Source organism: Cylas formicarius, unplaced genomic scaffold, assembly GCF_029955315.1.
Source record: "Cylas formicarius isolate icCylForm1 unplaced genomic scaffold, icCylForm1.1 PGA_scaffold_1__22_contigs__length_36826433, whole genome shotgun sequence".
NCBI lineage: Eukaryota > Metazoa > Arthropoda > Insecta > Coleoptera > Brentidae > Cylas > Cylas formicarius.
Window position 1 is genome coordinate 28,711,442 of NW_026844264.1, and position 19,604 is coordinate 28,731,045.

The following is a 19,604-nucleotide window of genomic DNA, read 5'->3' on the forward strand; positions in this document are numbered from 1 at the left end:
CCACACTCCTTCAGGGCTTCTGGCAACATTGCATTATTATTCTCTAGTTGGAAGTACGAATGTCGCATTGGAATAATTTTAAATAAAAGCTTCTTGTGTTAAGTATATACAATGTTGGTTTTAAAAGGTTTATCATTTATATTTGTTATAAGTTTTGTTACGGCCGGTAAGTACAAGTTTCTGTTTAACGTGTCAAAAACCCAGGAACACAACAGAGGGCGTAAATGGGGAAATTTTTGTCGTATAATCTGATTGCTATCATATTTCATTGTTCTTTAGCTTAATTATATGTCATATTTAGATTGTTCGCCTTGTTATTGAATAATTATGTTCCAAATTGGTATACAGCGCCCATTGAAAACCACAGTGATTTATTTTTGCAATTTCTCAACAATTCTGTTAACGGTTTTTGATATATCTGTACTTCTAAGAAACGTCAATATCTTAACCAGATGTTTACACACCTATCCAAATACACAAATTTAGTTAATAGTGAATTGCAATATCGGAAAAGAGATAAATGTCTGAAGATAAATGCTATTTTATTATCTTGGGTTATGGAAATAATTGCAATTAATCTTATAACAACAATGAAAGTTCATTTTAGGTTAAAATTTTTATTGCTTTTTATTTCTTTGTATTGTATGGTGAATTTTTTTATTAAAAGATAATTGTAAAAAACTGTCAACTGTAACTTTCATTGCCTTTGTTTTATTTGCATATCAACTTTTCAATTGGGATATACTTCGCTTTTTGATTCCAAGAATGGAAGATTTATCAACAAAATTTGTGTTTGTCACCATATTTAAAGTATTTAGAGAAAAAAGTCTAAAATCCCAACACGATAAACCTTATCTGCAGCGGTACTATCTACCCATCTTAAGTCAGCAAATATAAAAAATAGTTCGTCTTTTTCAACATCTTGCCATTTAATTTTTCAAAAATTATTATTATAATTATGCAAATGGATTCCATAAATAGAAGTTCTTTTATCTTTTTCTAGATACTTCGCTTGCGGTTGGTCCATATGATCCGCCTTCGAAAACGAATTCTACAACAGTGGAACCTACTACTGCTGCAACCACATCCACTTCTATGCCAAATACCACGATAGCCCCTCATCCAACCACAACCCGTCCCTCAACCACAACACCTTCATCAACCACAACACCTTCGTCAACCACAACACCTTCGTCAACCACAACAACTTCGTCAACCACAACGCCTTCACCTACAACTCCCAGCACAACTGTTGCTCCAACCACGAAACCCGCACCAATTCCTCCTCCTAGTCCCACCCCAAACACTTGGTCCTTAAATTTTACAAATACCAATAGGATATGCCTTTTATTTAGAGTGGCTGCACAATTTGAACTACCACTGGATCACAGTAATTCAACCAAGGTATACAAGTATTTATATTTTCCATTAGCATAGGAATTTGAAGAAAAAATTTTATACATTGTTATCTGGAACTAGATATGTTAAAATTTCTCAAGAACTTTATAAGTATCATTAAAAGTCTATAGAATATCTGCTTAATATTAAAAAAAACTTTTAATTATTTCTGAGCATATAATACTGTTGCGAATGATAGCGCTAATATAAAAAGAGGTGTGGTTAGCGAGTTGTATATTAACTTATTGAAATTTACTGTTAAATCGCCATAAAATGCTCTACATCTAATTTAGAGTTACAAATTGGGTTTGTTTGTTTCTTATAGATATTTTACATTTACTGAAGTGAGCTGATATTGTTATACATTCTCCAAACCTGGTTTGCCCTATGCTAAACTTTTTTTCCTATTTTCAGGTAAATATACCATCAAATGTGTCTGTTACTGGTAACTGTGGAAATAAAACATCATTGGAAGAGTCTTTGTTGGTCTCTTGGGAGAACAATTCTGTCAGTTTAAATTTTATAATGGTTCAAAATAACAAATTTGAAATTAGCAGTATAAATTCGACCTTATTGTTGGGTAAGTGTTTTTAAATATTTAACAACCTTTTTCGTCTTAAATTTTTAAGCAATAGGAAAATTGCATATAGAATTCAAAATTTTTGCCTTAGAGACTTTTATGACTTTTATTTCAGGAAATCAGACTCTCACGTTCTACCACCTCAAACCTGAATTCTCGGTGCCTTTGTCAAATTCCTATAGGTGCACAAAAGTGCAAACGCTGAATCTCACAGACATCAATTCAAATATAACAACTGCTTATTTGCATGTCAGCCATCTACAATACCAGGCCTTCAGGAATGAAACTAAGCCTAAATTTGATTCTGGTAAGAGTCAAACTCTAAGTATTAAAATTCTTAAATAGAAAAATGGAACATAATTTTACTCTTTTGCAATTGCAGCTTGGGACTGTGATAGTGCGAACACCCCAGATATAGTGCCAGTCGTTGTGGGTTGTGTCCTGGCTATCTTGATCGTCCTCATGCTGGTCGGGTACATAGTAGGCAGAAGACGTTGCCAGGCGAGAGGCTACCTCTCAATGTGAGTCAGTTAATGGAGAATGGGCATTCTTAACGTGGATCATATGGATAGAGAGATTTTGTTTTTTCATTAAAATTTACACCTTGTGGTGGATGGATATCAAGTCCTTTTTTGTACTCAGTGCAATTTCTACAATTGGTGTCTCGATAAATTGATATCTGTACATTACATGATGCAAAGTAGAGTAAACAAAATTTGTCTTGTTTTGCTTGTTATTATTTTTTAATTTCATGTTTTTAAAGCTTTCGACTCTGAGAATTTAATCAAGTTTCAGTTTGTTTTAGATTTAAGGTTTGCAGCTAGCCAAAAAGTTTGTACATGTTTAAAACAAATTTTAGATTCTGTTAGTGGTTTTCAAATTTTTTGTGGAAATTGCATATGTTGTAACATACTGTATTCCAATTTCAATAATCAAAATGTTATTAAGTAATTATTTAGTTTTTAAGGTTTCTGTTGTTACCTTGCTGCTTTCAACACCTCTGAATTTATGCCTCGAATGCTATAGGATACCGGAGTACACAGTATGAATCTTTCTTTTATGCGCCTCGCATTTACCTCTGCTACTTATAATCACATGCTTTATTACCTTCGATATTGAAAAATGGAAAGACAGCTTAAGCATTGTAAAGCAGTTCTATAGTTTGCCCATAGTTCTATTAAGATGTTTGTAGAAGGTTTTCTCGCTTTGATCCTTAGCAGCCTAGGTTCTTTAATTTTTTTTTTAGAATCTCTTCGAATTGTTGATTTTCAAATTGTTCCATAGTTTTACTTTCCTCATTCTTTTCAAGAAGTCTATATTGTTTCAATTTAGTTTCTAATAGAATGGTATTAATTTTGTATATTCCAGGGTTAAAATATGAGGTCAGTATGCATTTGCAGTTGAAAAATACTGTGTCAGTCAAAAATTGGCCCATGTATTTAATAATCAGTTGATACTTGCGCTCAATCTAAACCAAGTATAAAGATTTTAAATTCTTAGGTGCTACTTCTTTCTTGTTGATTTATAAATTGCAATGCCCAAATGTTTTTTTTCCTTCATTTTAAAAATGTGAGGCTGTGAAAGCTTGTATGTTGGAGATAGTTAAATAAATTTTTGTGAAATACTGAGTTTATTTATTTCTCCCTATCCAAGTGATGCACGGTTAGGAATGTTCTGATTTTGAAATTTCTCCATAGTCGCCTTATATTTTTTAGGTTCTCAGACAAAGGCAATGAACAAGACTATATTCCTATGAAAACTTTATCATGTTTTAAATAGGTTTGATTAAGAACTGATTAGAATATGAAATGGAATAAAATATGAAAAACTTTTTTTTCAAAAAAATTACATTATCGGAAAACCTATGATTTTTAATACATTTAATGAAGTCACCCCAAACATTGAAGTGAAAAACAATGTTTGCTAGACTTATGGTTGGTAATTTTAGTAATTTTTTGTGATATTGCGTATAATTTATGCATTACTTAAAAATTAGTTTCTAAGTGTCATATCATTTTGGTTAATGTGACTGTAACTGCCTTATATATATACATGTAGTAGTTGTGTGATTTTTAAATGATTGCGTCGCACAAAAGCAATATTTTGTGGCAGCAGTTATGTAATGAATTATTAAATTTAGATTTTTCGAAAATGATTATTTTGAATATTAGCATTTCCTTCCCTACGAAAATTAACATTTTTAAATATTAAGATTAAATAAATATTGATTAATTAAATTTATTTAAACTAATTAATTAAAATAAAATATAATGAAATTTCGACTTCAGTTATCCAGAGATCGGTAAACGGGTTTTTGTTATTGAAATAACGTGCGCTTTACCGTTTTAACTGTTGTAAAAACTACAGTGCCCAAGTTAAATACAATTCTTCGTTTACATCAGAATAGGTGAGTAATTCGCCCTAGTATATGAACCACACCAATTAATAAAAATACTTGTGTTTCGCGGTCCTTCATATAATAAGCAGAATTTAGACGGGGGCACGCAAATTTGAGAAATGAACACAGAATGTTATGGATCCTGATTTGCCGCAGTATTATCGATAATTTTGTCGAGTTATGTAATTTTTGGTAGAAGAATGCGTTACCATAACCTAACATTTTTGAAAATTAAGAGTGCGTGAATAGGAAAAACATTTCCTACAAGCATGAAACCAGCAATTGCAGCTGATGAAATGTTTCCAGATGGCGCAGGCCCATATATGGAATTTGACGAGGTTCGTTTATTATGTTAGAATTTAGAATTTTATATGACTATGTTTCTTTAGGCTGGAGGGTCTGCATCGTTGTTAATAGATTTAACTACCAATGAAAAGGCAGTACATGCAGATTTTTTTAACGGTAGGTAAACGTAATATATAAAACATGCCATTCTCATATATATATATATATATATATATATATATATATATATATATATATATATATATATATATATATATATATATATATATATATATATATATATATATTTAAACAATGACGCGTAGTACCAGTAGTATAATTAAAATTTTTAGACACCTGTGATTTTAGATTTCGAGGATTTGTATGATGATGAAGACCTGCAATAATCTAAATAATGCACACATAAGCTTAATCATACATAGAATTTTATTTGGAAAAGGAACTGTAAATTCCAGTAGTTCTTTTTTCTGAATGAAAGTAGTTTTTGCAAATCAAAACCTATCAAGTTTTTGTAAAAATCACTTACATATTTAATTATATAGAAATTAAAGACTATTCTAGAAAAATGGCATCTTTATTTCTTAAATGTTCCAATATTAACAAACCAAGGTGATTATAACAAAAAAAAAGGCTTTATACAATAATTTTTGTCATAGGGACAAATTTGTTTTGATTGTACAGGAAATAATTCAAAAATTTTTATAGGGTAGAATGATTGCAAAAAACAAATGTAATAAATTTTAATAAGCAAATTTTAAACACGAAAAACAAATATTTACACAAAATATTGTTTGCAACCAAGTCGTATCAAACAATAATTAATAATTTTGGGCACAAGATCATGCATGCATGCAGTGGACTTTACTGTTCCAATACCTTGCTAACCAATAAATTGTTTTAGTTTTTCACACAATATTACACACCAACTTTGATATTTGTTTTTGGAATAAGTATTATTTGACCATAATTTTTAACAACAAAGTTAAACAAAAACAGTTGAGTACTCTAAAGGGTACAAACTGTTATGTCCGCCGAATGCGTCCAATTTATTTTGTGGCCCTCATTATTGCCGTTAAAATTTGCTCAGTATTGTGTAACTTCTATTTCCATTTCAGAAGGAAACCAAGAGGTTAAAATGTTGCAAATAAGAATTTTCAGATCTACTGAAAATAGATAAAGAAAAAAGGGGGTACAGGAGCCAAATTTCAAGGTCCAGGATTGGATTGAAAGAGTCACAATACTGAGTATTTTATGAAAACCAGATATTAAATAATTCACAAAACTTCAAGTGGTTGTTTGCACAAATACAACTACTATAAAACAAGTAGATTACATTCAACAAAAAAAGAATGTTTGTTGAATAAAAAAATATTGGTCCACTACAGGATGAATACCCTTTAAAATTTTAAGCACTTCTTTTTTTATTACGCTTTTTTAGTTTTTTATCTGTGTATGTAAAATGGTGCTCGACTCTGAATGAAAAAACACTCACTGACAAATCTTGCACAAGGTTAGTCAATGATTTAGTTTTTTCCTTTTCTTCTGTATTTTGTAAATATTAAAGTTTGATTTTTTTATCAGCATTCAATATTTTTGTAAATGTAAAATTTTGACAGATTTCATTGGGTATATATATTTTCACCCTTACATAAAGAATGCTTTGTTTGAAATTGTCAAATTTTGTGTAGCCAATACCTTTAAATGGGGATAGTTATTTTTTTTGTAAATATTGCCATATAGTTTCGGAAAATTGTTAAAAACAAATTGTTCTAGTTTCATTTTTTTTGCCGATGAGTATATTTCATTTCACGTTTAAGAGAACTAAAACTAGATGACACAGTTGTAGTTAGCAATATATTGTGAAGGTAAGAATCTGTTGTACTCTGGAACTCAGCATACGAAAACACCCTCCTTATTGTAATAAAGGAATCTATTAGAAGCGACTTCTTCTTGGTTCTTGAGGTATAAAAAATTTAATAAAAAAAACAAAATGATGAGCCAACAAAAATAAACAACAATAAAATTTTAACCCCCGCCCAATTTGTTATTGTTAAATTTCCAACCTCAAATTCCTAATACTGCTTTGCAGAAAGCACACCAAAAATGTTTCTCCATCAGGTTCACCACTAATCTTGAAAAATGTTCACTCGCACAATCTATAAATTATTATTAATTAAGGTCATTGTCGCTTGACATGTCTGAATCTACATCCTCATCGCTATAGTCGGCCGCGGTCGGTGACATGGGGTCATTGCTGCTCGACTGTCGAGAATTTTCCTCTTCAAGCGACGTTTCAACGAATTCTTCAAGAGTATGAGACATGGATGATGTACTGGCACGCGTGGTATTGAGGAGATCTTCCAAAGGATCTTTGTTCCCAGTAGCTAATTCTGAAATTAAGAAAAATTTGCTAGTAACAGATTACGTTTCCACGCGAAAAGTAAATCCCTCCACTCCTCCAACTTTTTGAGCACAAAATATTTACACTCCTGTACTTTATCTTTTGAATCCAGGCAAGTTTAACACAAAAGGAAGGCGTGTCCAGCTTTTATTCCAGGATATTTAACAAATAAATCTCTGCGTTCAGTGCCTCAACCAACACTAATGCGTTCTTCTCGCAGAAGCTCTTTGAAATGAATATGTATATATGGGTGTGGGGTATAGGGAGAACTGATTGATATCTTCTTTCAATCTGGTATTGGAAGCAGTTCCTTGTTATCCACATTATCATCTCAATTCCACTGAAACTGTTTTGATTTTTGTTGACATCAATACTTTGTGAGTATTGTTGATATAATCATATACAACCCACATCTCATAGGCTCGGGTACTGCAAATTCAAGTGTTTGTGGATATAGCCCATTCTTCAGCCTATTAACAATCACGCGAAACGCCACTTTATTTGATAATTAGAACTAGTTTAGCATCAAATTATAACGATCTGGATAAACCTCAAGCTGAAAGACTATCAGTTGTGAAGCAGAAAATCTAACTTTTGTAAAATCAACTTCTTCTGTAGGTATTTTAAAAATCCTGATAATTGCCAGTTTAAAAAATTGAAGTGGAACATAATTTTCAATATTTGTCTAAGTAGTGATTATTAAAAAGAAAAAACTAGTGCCATTTAGGAAATACACTTTCATTGGTTACTGTCAGACTGAACTAACACTTTAACAAAAAATTTTTCAAACACAATGATGCTACTTACTTTCAACATATGGCCATAAAGATTCTGGGATAAGCTTCTTAATTTTTTCCAAATCTTCAGGGGTGCAAGTTCCTGTGTCGAGACCTTTAAAAATATCACAATTAAAATAATCGTAGCCCAATCGCTTATTATAAAATACCGTGAAGCATTCCTATTTGTTTTAATATTTCCAGATCATCACTAATTTCAAATTTATCACTAAATTGAAAGAGATATTCCGACCTAAAATAGCGGAAAAGTAAGCAAACCTGAGGCATTGTTTACAGAAAAAACTCACTTGTCGGTGGAAATGCTACAGTTAATTACAGTCTTTCGGTTTGTGTTCACTACTACAAATGGAAGTTGGATAAATGAGTTTAGTCCAGGCGACCCGTGCACCTTTTCGGCTTCTTTATTTCTCTGGGCAAGGCTTTTGAAGGCAATTTGACTCATAATTAATTCGTAAAATTGTTTTTCCTTCTCTTGAATACTGTTAGTTCTTCTGTGGACTTCCTTTTCTAGTTGCTGGCATTCCTATAAGAGTAATAAGCAATTCGAGATCGGAACGAAACTTACGAGAGTTGTTATTAAGTACCTGCAGAGAATTAGTGGGCAAACCAATCCACCGAATCTCCTTTTTCTCTTTGGAAATAATATTCATGGCCATCAGAACATTTAAGGCGTCGTACACCCTTCGCCTGATATTCTTCTGGTCATACTGATCCGCCAAAGAATTAGAATTGGCGGAATTTGTGAACTCGCCCACCAGTTCGTCCGCCACCTCATTATAAGTCGTCGTACCTTTTTGCTTTACTTTTTCACATACTTTCATGGAAAAATGTCGAAGGCCTTTACTGATTTTATCGGTTTTTCTACCCCGTTTTCTAAAACCATTCGATGCTAGTACTATCACACTAAACTAAAATCATTAGTGCTTACGACTCGGGCGTATATTCCAAAGACTCCATATGTTCCACCCTTTTTCTGGAAAGAATTGGGGGCGATATATTTTTAACGATTTGCTGTTGCTTTATAGGCGACGAATGCTGTATAACTGGAACCGATGCTGACGTTGGTGTATGCTGTATATGAACCATTTTTGATCCGCTGTTCATAAATTTTATGTTTTGCTGGAGAAAATAAATTGCAAAATAAACAATTAAAACCGTCTTTTTTTTATTAATTTTTTTTTTTCTAAATTGGGTCAATGTTTCAGAAGTTCATAAATTTAATTCAGTAAAATGCCGAACATGTTTTCGATATACTAACCATCTGCGAAGGAGTTAACCTAACCGTCTTCGTACCTTTGCTGCTCACATGTATGGGGACAGTTTCTGAAAAATGCAAAGGGGTTGAACATGTAAGTGTATGGAAAATGAAACTTGTCTTTACTTGTTACAATTTTTGGCGTAGAAGTTAACGTTCTGATGACTTGCGCCGTTGCTGCATTGCTGTAACCCTAGAAGAAAGGCACCTTTCATTAAAGAAATCTCAACAAACCGAAATAAATGGCAGCGGATGACCAATATAAAGTTCATATTTGACAAACCTTTAAAACTACTTTAACTAGAACTTTTTCAGTTTGAAGTTTTTTTTCACAACTAGATATTTGTTATTAATTGCGCCACAGTGTTTGGGATTTGAATGGGTTTTTCCAAATAACAAATGGGTCTGAGGTTCCTTGCAAAGGAAAATGGAGCCAATTTATAGCACCAATAGGAAGTGACGAAGATAATTCAAAAGACGAATCGGAAATACAAGAGCCAATATTGTGTTAACCCATTACAAAAATATACAATCTAGCAAATACAATAGGTACTACACAAAAATTAATTCACCCTAGATACTGATAAAGCATTTATGTATAATGATATAAATTTAATTCATATGATGTGCAGCTATATAATGCAAGCGATAGGAATAGGAAGGGGACAAGAAAATTGTGGTTGTATTTACTGCTAAAGTGATACTTTTTGTTTTAATTTTGCCCATAAATGCCAAATATGATCGCGAAAATGCCAATGTATTGACGTTTCTGAGAAGAAGTGTATAATTATAAAAAAAAGGTTTTTTAAAAACTCTCTTGGCTCATGTTTAAAACATGTATTCCACTTCACAACTGAATTTTGTTTAGAGGTACGACATTGTTTTAAATTTAATATTTTTTAGAAAAGAATTGCTAACTTGATTTTTGAAAGTAAATGTTCATGTACTCTACGACTGACCCATAGATTAGCGCAAGATTTTTTCTTTGTTCTCACGTCATTTAATAAATAGAAAGAAGTAACACGCCGGGGAGTGAGGTACGGATCATTAGGGTACATTAAATAGTTTCCGCAATGTTACCGCCAACTCAACGACTGGAAATTCTTTTCTTCGAATATTGATCCCGCGTTTTTAACTAGTCAGTACTCATTGATATTATTTTCAATCGACATCCACGAAATTTATGAAGTCTGCGGTATTCCTAAAAAAACCTTTTTTCTAGTTTTCTAGATACTACTTTAAGACCAAAATTCCACATTGTGGACCAGGGATAATTACAGGCAAGAGCGGTGTGTGTGTGTGTGTGTAGTAAACACTATACGTCCTGTTTTGTACATTTACTGATTTCGTTTGCCTGTTATTAATTTTTTAAATGTTTAAATTTAATTTTATAACTTGTCCCGAAATATACACATTAAACGATAAACTACTGCATTGCATTCCTTTAAAAGAGCAACAGAAACAATAAAATACATTTAAAAAAATAAAGTTTATTTGATGAAGTCACATAGTTGCGAAAAAATGCCACAAAACAAACAAAACTTATTAATTAACAAACTGACAGCGGCCACATTGATCGTTAAGGGCTGCAGGGTCTGGTATGAGAGTTCAAATGACAATCTTATTGGTTGAAAACGAGATTTGACGTGACTCTTAATGTTGGCTTCAAAAGTGCCTGTACCATCGGCATCAACACATCACACAACAAAATCTAAATCGCTATTTAAAAAATATTCGGTTCGATAAATACGCGGTATTCAGAAAAAAATCCAAATTGTATTTTTGTCTTTGCTCATAATATAGTGAAATTTGTAGCTACTACATTGTCTGCATTACTGCAACTGCGTTACTGCGTAAAAATGAGCTTTTTATGCCTCACCTCAATCTCAATTTGTATGACGAGGCACAGTAAAACACGCATTAGCACAATTTAACAGATTTTATAACGGAAAAATAACAACCGTTCAAAGCTTAAATTTGACTTATACATTTAAAGACAATATTTCCATGTACCTACAGTAAAAATTCATAATGAAATCTCGTGCTTACCGAATAAAAAATTAAATCTAAATTCTTGATATAAAATGGCTGAATGTCTTAAATAAATAACTTCAGATAAGGTAAAATAAAAATTCGTTTTATTGACATTCTGAATTATTTTTTGATTTGGTCGGCAAATTAATATGTTACCCAACCAATTACAACTGTTGCCCAATAAATAAATAACCTAGAAGCAAGAGAAGCTAATTTTGCGAACCAAAGCGATTTTAATATCGCATTCAAACATTTAAGGATCTAGATTTTATTTTAGTGCTTTGGCAGCTTGAATCTCTGAGAAAAACGACAATATTCCGTTTGATATTGCTGGTTTTGGGCGCAAGCGATCCACGTGGGCCTGGTGGAGGAACTACAGCTACCAAAATATCGGAACGGGTCAATGGGCTCATTAATTGCCAACAAAAAGGCAACAAGGACTACCAAATACGGAGGGTTCATACCAGGCCAGCCAAGCAAATATTACTAACAAGAAATTCGACATTCCAAAACGATAACACCTAACCGTTATTAAAATTCTTAATACAAATATATCACAGAATAGAATCTCCTTTTCTATATTGAAGGAGAAACCACAAATTTTATAATTTTAACTACCCAAAATTAACAAAAATAACCGGTGCTCCTCTGTCGGTAGATACACTACGACTTGTAGATAAAACCAAAATTATGACATATATATATATATATATATATATATATATATATATATATATATATATATATATATATATATATATATATATATATATATATATACTGTTGAAAATAGTACTGCTGATGGACCAAATTTAAATCAACCAATTTTAATAATACAAAAAATTAAGTTTTTCGAATCGTTTCTGCCTAAAAAAATTGTCTATAGCCGTCTACAACCGAGACCAAGTTAAGGGTATCATTTTAACATCTTTTTTGATATTTTTTTTATTTGATCTTGAAGTAGTTTTCTACATAAGTCAATTTATCTAATTGTAGGCTATATTTTTTTTTTCATTTTGCCTGTTAGAAACGTTAATTGATAATAAGAGATGCCTTCTAGGAACTGTTTAGGAAAATAAACCCCAGTTTAGCACCGCCGACCGTACAAGCGGATGTTTACCTTAACAATACGATCACTGATTCTACTTGCTATAAACACTATCCTATGTTTAAGGGTCTTTTTGAAGCCAAGATATCATGCATCAGAAACCAACAACATGTTTTCGTTTTTGCGAATATAGATACAGATAAAAAAAATACCAATAAATCTAACAAAACCTGAAATAAAACATTCTTAGATGTAAAAAAAAAACTAAAAATAAATGTGTACATGGTCATCAATTTTGGAGAGTTCACAGATTATCAGTGCCGTTGTGCATTTCTATTCTTTATTTTAATACGAAGAATGATTCCCAGGTGAAACAGTAAAAACCACATGTTGCCAATACTTAGAGGTATAGCATACCACTGATATTTCTAAAGAATAATGCGATTCCGATAAGTCGCCCAAAAAATATTGTATTTTATTAGTAAAAATTGATCTATATAATTCTAGTCGTTATGTTGCCAAGCATATATGAAGTTGCTATATCCCTAGAGAGCATTAAGTTTATTTAAAAAAATATATATCAAATAATTTTAAAGGTCTAAATTCTATATTTATACATACGGAATATTAAAAAAATATACAATAAAGTAGATTCTACTAATCTCCTTTTTTTTAACAAATTAAGTAGTCCGAGGTATAATCTCTAAACTGTAATCTTTAGTTTCGTTTCCATAGAAAACAACTATTCTGTACATAATACCACGAGAGTTCCGCTTCTAAATTTAGAATAAATGAAGACCCTAGAATTAAACGATGAAAAAACAACAAACATGGCATCACGGCTTCCATTTGAAACGATTGGAGAATTGAACGAGTATAACCTCAGATGTAACGAAATAATTATGTTGCGATAAAATCAAAACCTTGCGATTGAGAGACATGCGTTGATGACCCATTCTCTTTTCGTCATTGGCTCTCCCAATTTTACTATTGAATATCGTCTTACCAATGACTTACCTATTCAAATTTAGATACGTAAAGAAGGGTTTAGAAAAAACCCTTATTTTATTGCCAGAAAGGGTCCTACATTTGGAAATAAGTATATCTGGCTTTTAATAGGATGCAAAAAAAAATGATCGGGGCTTTGCACCAACTCAAAAAATCCATTGTTAATAATGTGGTGATTTTAATAATCATTAACGTTTTTTAATTAGCGCTGCAGATGTAATATATTTTATAGCTGGTTATAATAGACTTAAAAAAAAAAAGAAATAAAAATAGATATTACTTTATCACTGATATTTTACGCAGGTAAGTTATAATGATATATAGACTGCTGATAATAGGATCAGTCCCGGAAAAGTAAAGAGAGCCAAAAATTAGAACCAAAACGTTATTAAGTAACCAACATCGAATTTCCACCCTATAACCTAATACTTCAAATAAATCGAAGTCAACTTGGACACTACCCATAACTAAAAACAAAAGTTCAAAAACAATTCATTCAAAAGTTGGGACCATTGCATTAGATAACTGCCGCGCGGGATTCGCCTAAAACAAAAAAATCCTACACAAAAGCGGGATGGGTTGGTCCTGCTAGCCGGCGAGGACCTTGAAAGTTAAGCGTGGGTAATGATAAATATAAAAAGGTTTATTTTAGTCATACTGCATAAGTGGGTTGAAATAAACATCCCATAGATTGTTACAGATTAATTTGATTACAATATGAAACACCTACCTGTGAAGATTCGACACCGGTCGGTGATTTAAATATTCTGACGGATGTCCCTTGAATCGTCGGTGTTATGATGCCGCTGATCGGTTTCCCGGTGGACTGGACCAACTTGACCATTTGTGGGTGGCCTGGATTATTACGAAAATCCCGAAATTACTCGCAGAATGTATTATCACCTTAATAAACAACTACACTACTTGGGTGAGACAACCGAAAATGTAATACCGGTTTAATTTTTTTGTTTCCGTAGTTGCAAATCGTGAAAAACGAGTGAATCTATAGCATGTTCGTTTTTTTAAACTTTCGTGTCACTTTAACGAACTCTAGCATCGTAAAGGTAAGAAAAATTGAACCGAAACACGAACTTATACCACCCCCCGTGACCCACGAGTTTCGGCAACGAGCAGGCTTTTCAGAAATTTACCATTTGATCCCTGGATTACCCAGTTTGTAGTGTTTGTTTGCTGGGTCATCTTGAGTGTTCGAGGAATGCACGACACTCGAAAAGATTTTAAAAAAACACCGGCAAGTCACAAAATTTGTTTAAATTGAGAACACACCATTCGCACAAGACATTCCATCAACCAAAATGGCGACTTAGAATGACAACATTTTCGGATTCGTAGGAGCGACCCGCGTTAGATAAAATTTTGTATTAAATGCGTTTTAGGTTCATTGTTTATTCTACTTGGGGTTCATTTGACAATGAACCTTTTAACTTTTATCGGAACACGTAGAGCGCCCTTTAAAGTCACGGTCTTTCGTGCACAGAACACCTCCGATCAGCTTGGCGGCGGGCACAAAGTGTCGTTTGTGATTGGTCCATTGGGCTCACGTGGGACACGCTGGTCCTAGTTCTTCTATTCGCCACCAGTTTTGAATGACTGTGTGTTTTGGCGCCTTTTTGGCGCTAGCTGCACGCGCGCACGTTGCCAATTGTGTGCGGTGAAATGAAATGAAAACAAGCCAAAATATATTAATAGATCGCCAAGTTGTCTAGAAAGTCTTCGGACTAGGTCTTTTTTCAAAGCCAGTGTTACAACAGTCCACGGATGAAGACGCAACACAATAATCAGTTTCTTTGTAAATACGATATAAGTCTTGCTGGAATTTTGTTTTCTAAACAGTATTCTTTTCCGCTAGGTATCACCTTCAGAATTAAACTGCGAGTTTAGTTACATTTAATAATTTATACATTTAGTTAATAAATTATATTTAAAAGATATATAGCAATTTGATGCATTTTAAATAAAGTGGACATTACAGTTTAGTTAATTATTATGAGTTACATCACATAGGCGACAAATGCACCACTTCAATTTTGGCTTTGGGGAGTACATTTACGAAGATTGACATTCTAAAACAGTACAGAACACAAGAAGATTTCAAATACCGTGAACCAAACCTCCATAACAGTAAAAATAAACACCCATCCCAACAAAAAATGGATGCTACAGCAACTTTACTTCCAGATAACTGTTTAGAAGTAATTTTTTCGTATTTAACTTTGCGTGATCTAAGAAATTGTTCGTTAGTGTGTAAACATTGGTACGATTTTTTAAATGACGAAAACAACGACGTCTGGAGACTGCATTGTATTAGAAAACTTGCTGAAGAAGCTCTAAAATCGGACCTACTATCTTCAGTTCCCACATATAAAGCTAAATTGAGAGCTTTTTATCACGCGTGGAATCCAAATGACTGCTCTAGGAATATTTACATTAAGCCGAATGGTTTTACCTTGCATAGAAACCCCGTAGCCCAAAGTACAGATGCTTGTCGTGGTAAAATGGGATTTAAACATGGAAGACACGCTTGGGAAGTAATTTGGGAAGGCCCGTTGGGTACTGTGGCTGTTATAGGAATTGCAACAAAGGATGCTCCATTACAGTGCCATGGTTATGTTGCATTATTAGGATCAGATGATCAAAGTTGGGGTTGGAATCTAGTTGATAATCACTTGTTACATAATGGAGATGGGCAAGGAAATTATCCTTTGTTAAACAATGCTCCTAAATATCAGGTTTAAAAGAAAAGATTTTCCATTCAGTTTTTTTCTATAAAACATTTCTTTATAGGTTGGTGAGAGAATTAGAGTGATTCTGGACTGTGATGACAATACTTTGTCTTTTGAAAAGAATTATGAATTTTTAGGAGTTGCATTTAGAGGTAGACTTTTAATCATTTGTGTTCGTTGGCTTTATCTATTTTATTTTAGGATTGCCAGACAAAAAATTATATCCCACAGTGTCTGCTGTTTATGGAAACACAGAAGTTTCTATGGTATATCTTGGAGCACCTTTAGATGGCTAACACAATTGAACTTATAGCCTATTTTTTAAAATGTGAAACATAATGGAGTGATAGATCAACCGTCAGGTACAAGAAGGTGCATAACAGGTCAGTTTGGTTTGCCCATTGTGATAATACAGTTTAACTGTGTAACAATTTCATTTGAAAGTAATGAAATGAACTTCCAGCCCTAAGTAATAAGTCTGTAATTTAGTGTACTTCTTTTTTTGTTACATTGGAACACTACCATGTTTAACATATCTTAGTCCAGTTTACATTTACATCTCTCATCAATAAATCCAGCAAGCTTGGGTACAGTTTTACCCATAATGCAATTTGTCATTGGTTTCTGCCTTTACTGTCAAATTGTTCCCAGGAATTTCTGTAAATAGAATTTGTTGAAAATAGATGTAGCAAATATGACTGAAAAAGAAGTTTTAAGAGAAGTGCAGTTTATTGAGGATGCATGTACCTCTAACTTCATGCAAGAATTCAAAGTCATGTGGCAAGAGCTGTCTATGTATGAAGATTTACTCGATGACATAGAGTTAGATATCTTGAACTTAAGATATGAATTTTCACAAATATTGCTTCAGTATGAGAGTTTGGTCCATGAAATTGAAAATTTAGAAGTGTATGACAGTGATTATTAGATTTATGAATCCAATTTCAAATTCCTTTGTTTCTGGTGTTTAATATGTCAAATGCCTATGCGATCAATATAAATTTGTAATTGCTTATTTGATTGTGTTCTTGATTGTGAGTTCTTCACTTATTGATCTTATCTAACTTTGGTGATGTATTTTGAAGAAACGGTAGCTAATGCCTATTCATTTGCACAGAACTGCCCAGATGCGTATCGGCGGATTTTACTGGGCAGTGGTTTCATAGTGAAACAATTTTTTTGTTAGCAAAATGAGTAACTGAAGTGAAAACTCAGCAGGTTAAATACTATTGTGTCACTTTCTCTTTATGGCTTTTTTAAAAGCAATTATAAGTGGGGTAATATACTTATAACTATTTGAAGAATGTTTTCTTATTATCTTACGCTTTTCACTTATTCGTCTTATTCGTCAAAACAAAAATTTTTAATTGAGTGTAATAGAAACCACACCTTGTTCTAACAATTTTCAAATAATTTTGATGTGAACTAATTTTTATGTGGAATCTCTATTATGGATGAATTTGTCTTCATGCATGCATTTCGAATAGTTGAAAACGACTATTTTGTCTGGTGCCGTAAGTATGGCATTCATAATTAAAAATACACCTAGTAAATTTAAAAAAATATTGACCATTTAAATTAAGTCGTAAGGCCTATTTAAATAGATTTAATATTTGAAGACCATTTAAATTTCACTGTATTACCAACCATGGTGACAGATGGGGTACCCATCCACTCATTAAAGTGAACGTTTGCAGAAGTTATTTAAAATGATTTGACACAGATGTTGATGTAAATGTTAACTACAGGTCTTTTAGGCATAACTGTTGTAGCTTGAAGTATATGTTTATGTTTAAATGCTGTAATTATCACATGAAATAGCGATTTTACTCAGCACCTTAGAAATTGTTTAGAAGGTAAGTATAATTTCATTTATTTAATTTTACTTACCAAATTACTAATTAATTACCTGAAAATTAAATTTTATTGTTAAGTAGTGCAATTTAATTTAATAATATAACTGGGTGAAGATGAATTAAATAATAATTCTTCTAAGTACTATTGAACTATATGTAGAAAAAATATTTTCTCACAGTCTGTAAACATATTTATGGTATGAACAATTTAAATAACAGCCTTTTTCCAATTTGAGAACTTTGAACAAGCAAACCACCATATAATTTAGTTACCATAAGTTGAAAAAAAATCTTATTTGTCTACTTGTACTTGATTATATTGTCATTTCATTTTCACTCCCATATTCAAAAATCAGCAAACACCAACTTAGAATAAATGAATTTTGAGTCTCAAAAGTTCTAAAGTCTTTGAAGCTGCGCCGCACTTATAAAGATTGAACAATGGAGCGACAGATGCAATGACATTTGAGTTACTTAATTGTTTGAAAAATCCGGTAAGGAAATAGATAAATTATACTTTTGGCACTTCTTAGATACTCATATGCGCAGAAAATTTACAAAGTATTTAATTACCAAAAAGCTTGCGTCTGTTATCAATTCGTGTTTGAGTCCCTCCAAGAAGCCGATTAGTATTCACAAAGTCAACAAGTAGGTACTTCTCCAATTGTTATTTACATTCCAATAAACAAAATGAGACTGTTTCAAGTTGCAAATTCAGAGTGAAAATGAATTGGTATAGTACCGAAAATTGTTGCATTTTAGTTTGTAATCAGTTTTATTTATTATATTTATTATATATTTTTACTTCCATTCTTGGTATAGTATGATTTATCTGTGATATTATTTTATTATACACAATTTTATGTCTAAATACTTTTATTAACATGATTAAAAGTTTCTTGTATATTTGTATTATTTTCAAGTAATTGTGTTGATATTGCTATCATAGTAGAACAAAAACTGTCACTGCTATCCATAAAGATACTTTATCCTTCACCAAGTTGACTTTGCGCTGTGGGTTTGGTTGTAGAAAAAATAATGTTTGTTTTCTTGTAATAATATTTAAAAATTAAATCTGTAGTTTAGACTTGGGTTTTGGGTAAAAAACACCAGGAAAGTATACTCTTTAAAAATCCTATAGATAAAAAATCCATTAATTAACAACATTTATGAAATTACAATAGGCAAATAAATTACTTATTTGTAATAAAATAGCCAGAAATTGAAATTGTGTAGTTAAAGGTCCTGCAAAATTACATTTTTCAAAGTTTAAATTTCTGTTTACATACAGAGATAATACGAAGGTTTAGTTTGTGTGGGCTAATTTTTAAGAATTTAGTATTACACCATTAACATTGTCTCCCTATATCTATAGGCCCAATTTTCTAAATAGATTTCTATTTTAATTTTCCGGAAACATGTTGTTTCTTCTACAATTAAAGAAAGCAAATAGCTATGTTGTTGCCTGCACATAGTGAAAATGAGGCCTGCATATTCCAAAATACTTTTTTGTGATATTAGTTACTTTGTCTACAGATCACCAAGCAGCTACAAATAATATGTTGTATGTATATACTGTAACACTTCAATCAATTGCTATTGTATAGACAGATTTTTATTAGATACCTACCAATATAATTTATTTACCAGTGTATTCAATAATTTGTGCAATTTTGTAAAATAAGTAAGTTGAATTTAGTATTATTACATATTCGAATGAATGTTTGAAAATTGTGCGTGATCTAATGAGCCAGTGTACAAAGTGATGTGTTTATATTA

General features: G+C 32.1%; 4 protein-coding genes across 5 annotated transcripts; 3 read left to right on the forward strand and 1 right to left on the reverse strand.

Annotated features, from left to right (window-relative positions):
- The first annotated feature begins 4 nt into the window (after positions 1-4).
- Positions 5-4,022, forward strand: LOC132696044 (lysosome-associated membrane glycoprotein 1-like). Its single transcript, XM_060660583.1, has 6 exons — positions 5-166; positions 1,004-1,404; positions 1,813-1,978; positions 2,094-2,285; positions 2,361-2,499; positions 3,694-4,022. The coding sequence occupies exons 1-6, from the start codon at positions 112-114 to the stop codon at positions 3,755-3,757; spliced, it is 1,017 nt and encodes a 338-aa protein (XP_060516566.1). The 5' UTR covers positions 5-111; the 3' UTR covers positions 3,758-4,022.
- A 529-nt stretch (positions 4,023-4,551) lies between these two features.
- On the forward strand, positions 4,552-5,172 carry LOC132696046 (COP9 signalosome complex subunit 9). Its single transcript, XM_060660585.1, has 3 exons — positions 4,552-4,714; positions 4,766-4,838; positions 5,031-5,172. Exons 1-3 carry the CDS (start codon positions 4,646-4,648, stop codon positions 5,066-5,068), a joined length of 180 nt encoding a protein of 59 aa, XP_060516568.1. The 5' UTR covers positions 4,552-4,645; the 3' UTR covers positions 5,069-5,172.
- Positions 5,173-6,840: 1,668 nt separating this feature from the next.
- On the reverse strand, positions 6,841-14,760 carry LOC132696043 (transcription factor Dp-1). Of its 2 annotated transcripts, none has more exons than XM_060660581.1 (10): positions 14,513-14,760; positions 13,956-14,080; positions 9,262-9,328; positions 9,139-9,203; positions 8,809-8,999; positions 8,465-8,753; positions 8,168-8,403; positions 8,030-8,112; positions 7,891-7,974; positions 6,841-7,072 (listed from the first exon to the last, which is right to left on the reverse strand). In XM_060660581.1, the coding sequence occupies exons 1-10, from the start codon at positions 14,526-14,528 to the stop codon at positions 6,852-6,854; spliced, it is 1,377 nt and encodes a 458-aa protein (XP_060516564.1). In that variant the 5' UTR covers positions 14,529-14,760; the 3' UTR covers positions 6,841-6,851. The 2 variants fall into 2 exon arrangements, with proteins under 2 accessions (XP_060516564.1, XP_060516563.1); XM_060660580.1 differs by having other exon boundaries at positions 14,377-14,758.
- Positions 14,761-14,903: 143 nt separating this feature from the next.
- LOC132696045 (F-box/SPRY domain-containing protein 1) lies at positions 14,904-18,729 on the forward strand. Its single transcript, XM_060660584.1, has 4 exons — positions 14,904-15,035; positions 15,096-15,975; positions 16,031-16,121; positions 16,171-18,729. The coding sequence occupies exons 2-4, from the start codon at positions 15,397-15,399 to the stop codon at positions 16,263-16,265; spliced, it is 765 nt and encodes a 254-aa protein (XP_060516567.1). The 5' UTR covers positions 14,904-15,035; positions 15,096-15,396; the 3' UTR covers positions 16,266-18,729.
- The last annotated feature ends 875 nt before the right edge of the window (positions 18,730-19,604 follow it).

Coding starts and splice junctions, on each gene's coding strand:
- LOC132696044 (XM_060660583.1), top strand. CDS start 112: ATGTTGGTTTTAAAAGGTTTATCATTTATATTTGTTATAAGTTTTGTT. Junction 167..1,003: donor TATAAGTTTTGTTACGGCCG/GTAAGTACAAGT, acceptor ATCTTTTTCTAG/ATACTTCGCTTGCGGTTGGT. Junction 1,405..1,812: donor ATCACAGTAATTCAACCAAG/GTATACAAGTAT, acceptor TCCTATTTTCAG/GTAAATATACCATCAAATGT.
- LOC132696043 (XM_060660580.1), bottom strand. CDS start 14,425: ATGACCCAGCAAACAAACACTACAAACTGGGTAATCCAGGGATCAAAT. Junction 14,081..14,376: donor GGTAATCCAGGGATCAAATG/GTAAATTTCTGA, acceptor GTAATAATCCAG/GCCACCCACAAATGGTCAAG. Junction 8,754..8,808: donor TTGGAATATACGCCCGAGTC/GTAAGCACTAAT, acceptor GAATGGTTTTAG/AAAACGGGGTAGAAAAACCG.
- LOC132696046 (XM_060660585.1), top strand. CDS start 4,646: ATGAAACCAGCAATTGCAGCTGATGAAATGTTTCCAGATGGCGCAGGC. Junction 4,715..4,765: donor CATATATGGAATTTGACGAG/GTTCGTTTATTA, acceptor ATGTTTCTTTAG/GCTGGAGGGTCTGCATCGTT. Junction 4,839..5,030: donor ACATGCAGATTTTTTTAACG/GTAGGTAAACGT, acceptor CTGTGATTTTAG/ATTTCGAGGATTTGTATGAT.
- LOC132696045 (XM_060660584.1), top strand. CDS start 15,397: ATGGATGCTACAGCAACTTTACTTCCAGATAACTGTTTAGAAGTAATT. Junction 15,976..16,030: donor ACAATGCTCCTAAATATCAG/GTTTAAAAGAAA, acceptor ATTTCTTTATAG/GTTGGTGAGAGAATTAGAGT. Junction 16,122..16,170: donor TTTAGGAGTTGCATTTAGAG/GTAGACTTTTAA, acceptor ATTTTATTTTAG/GATTGCCAGACAAAAAATTA.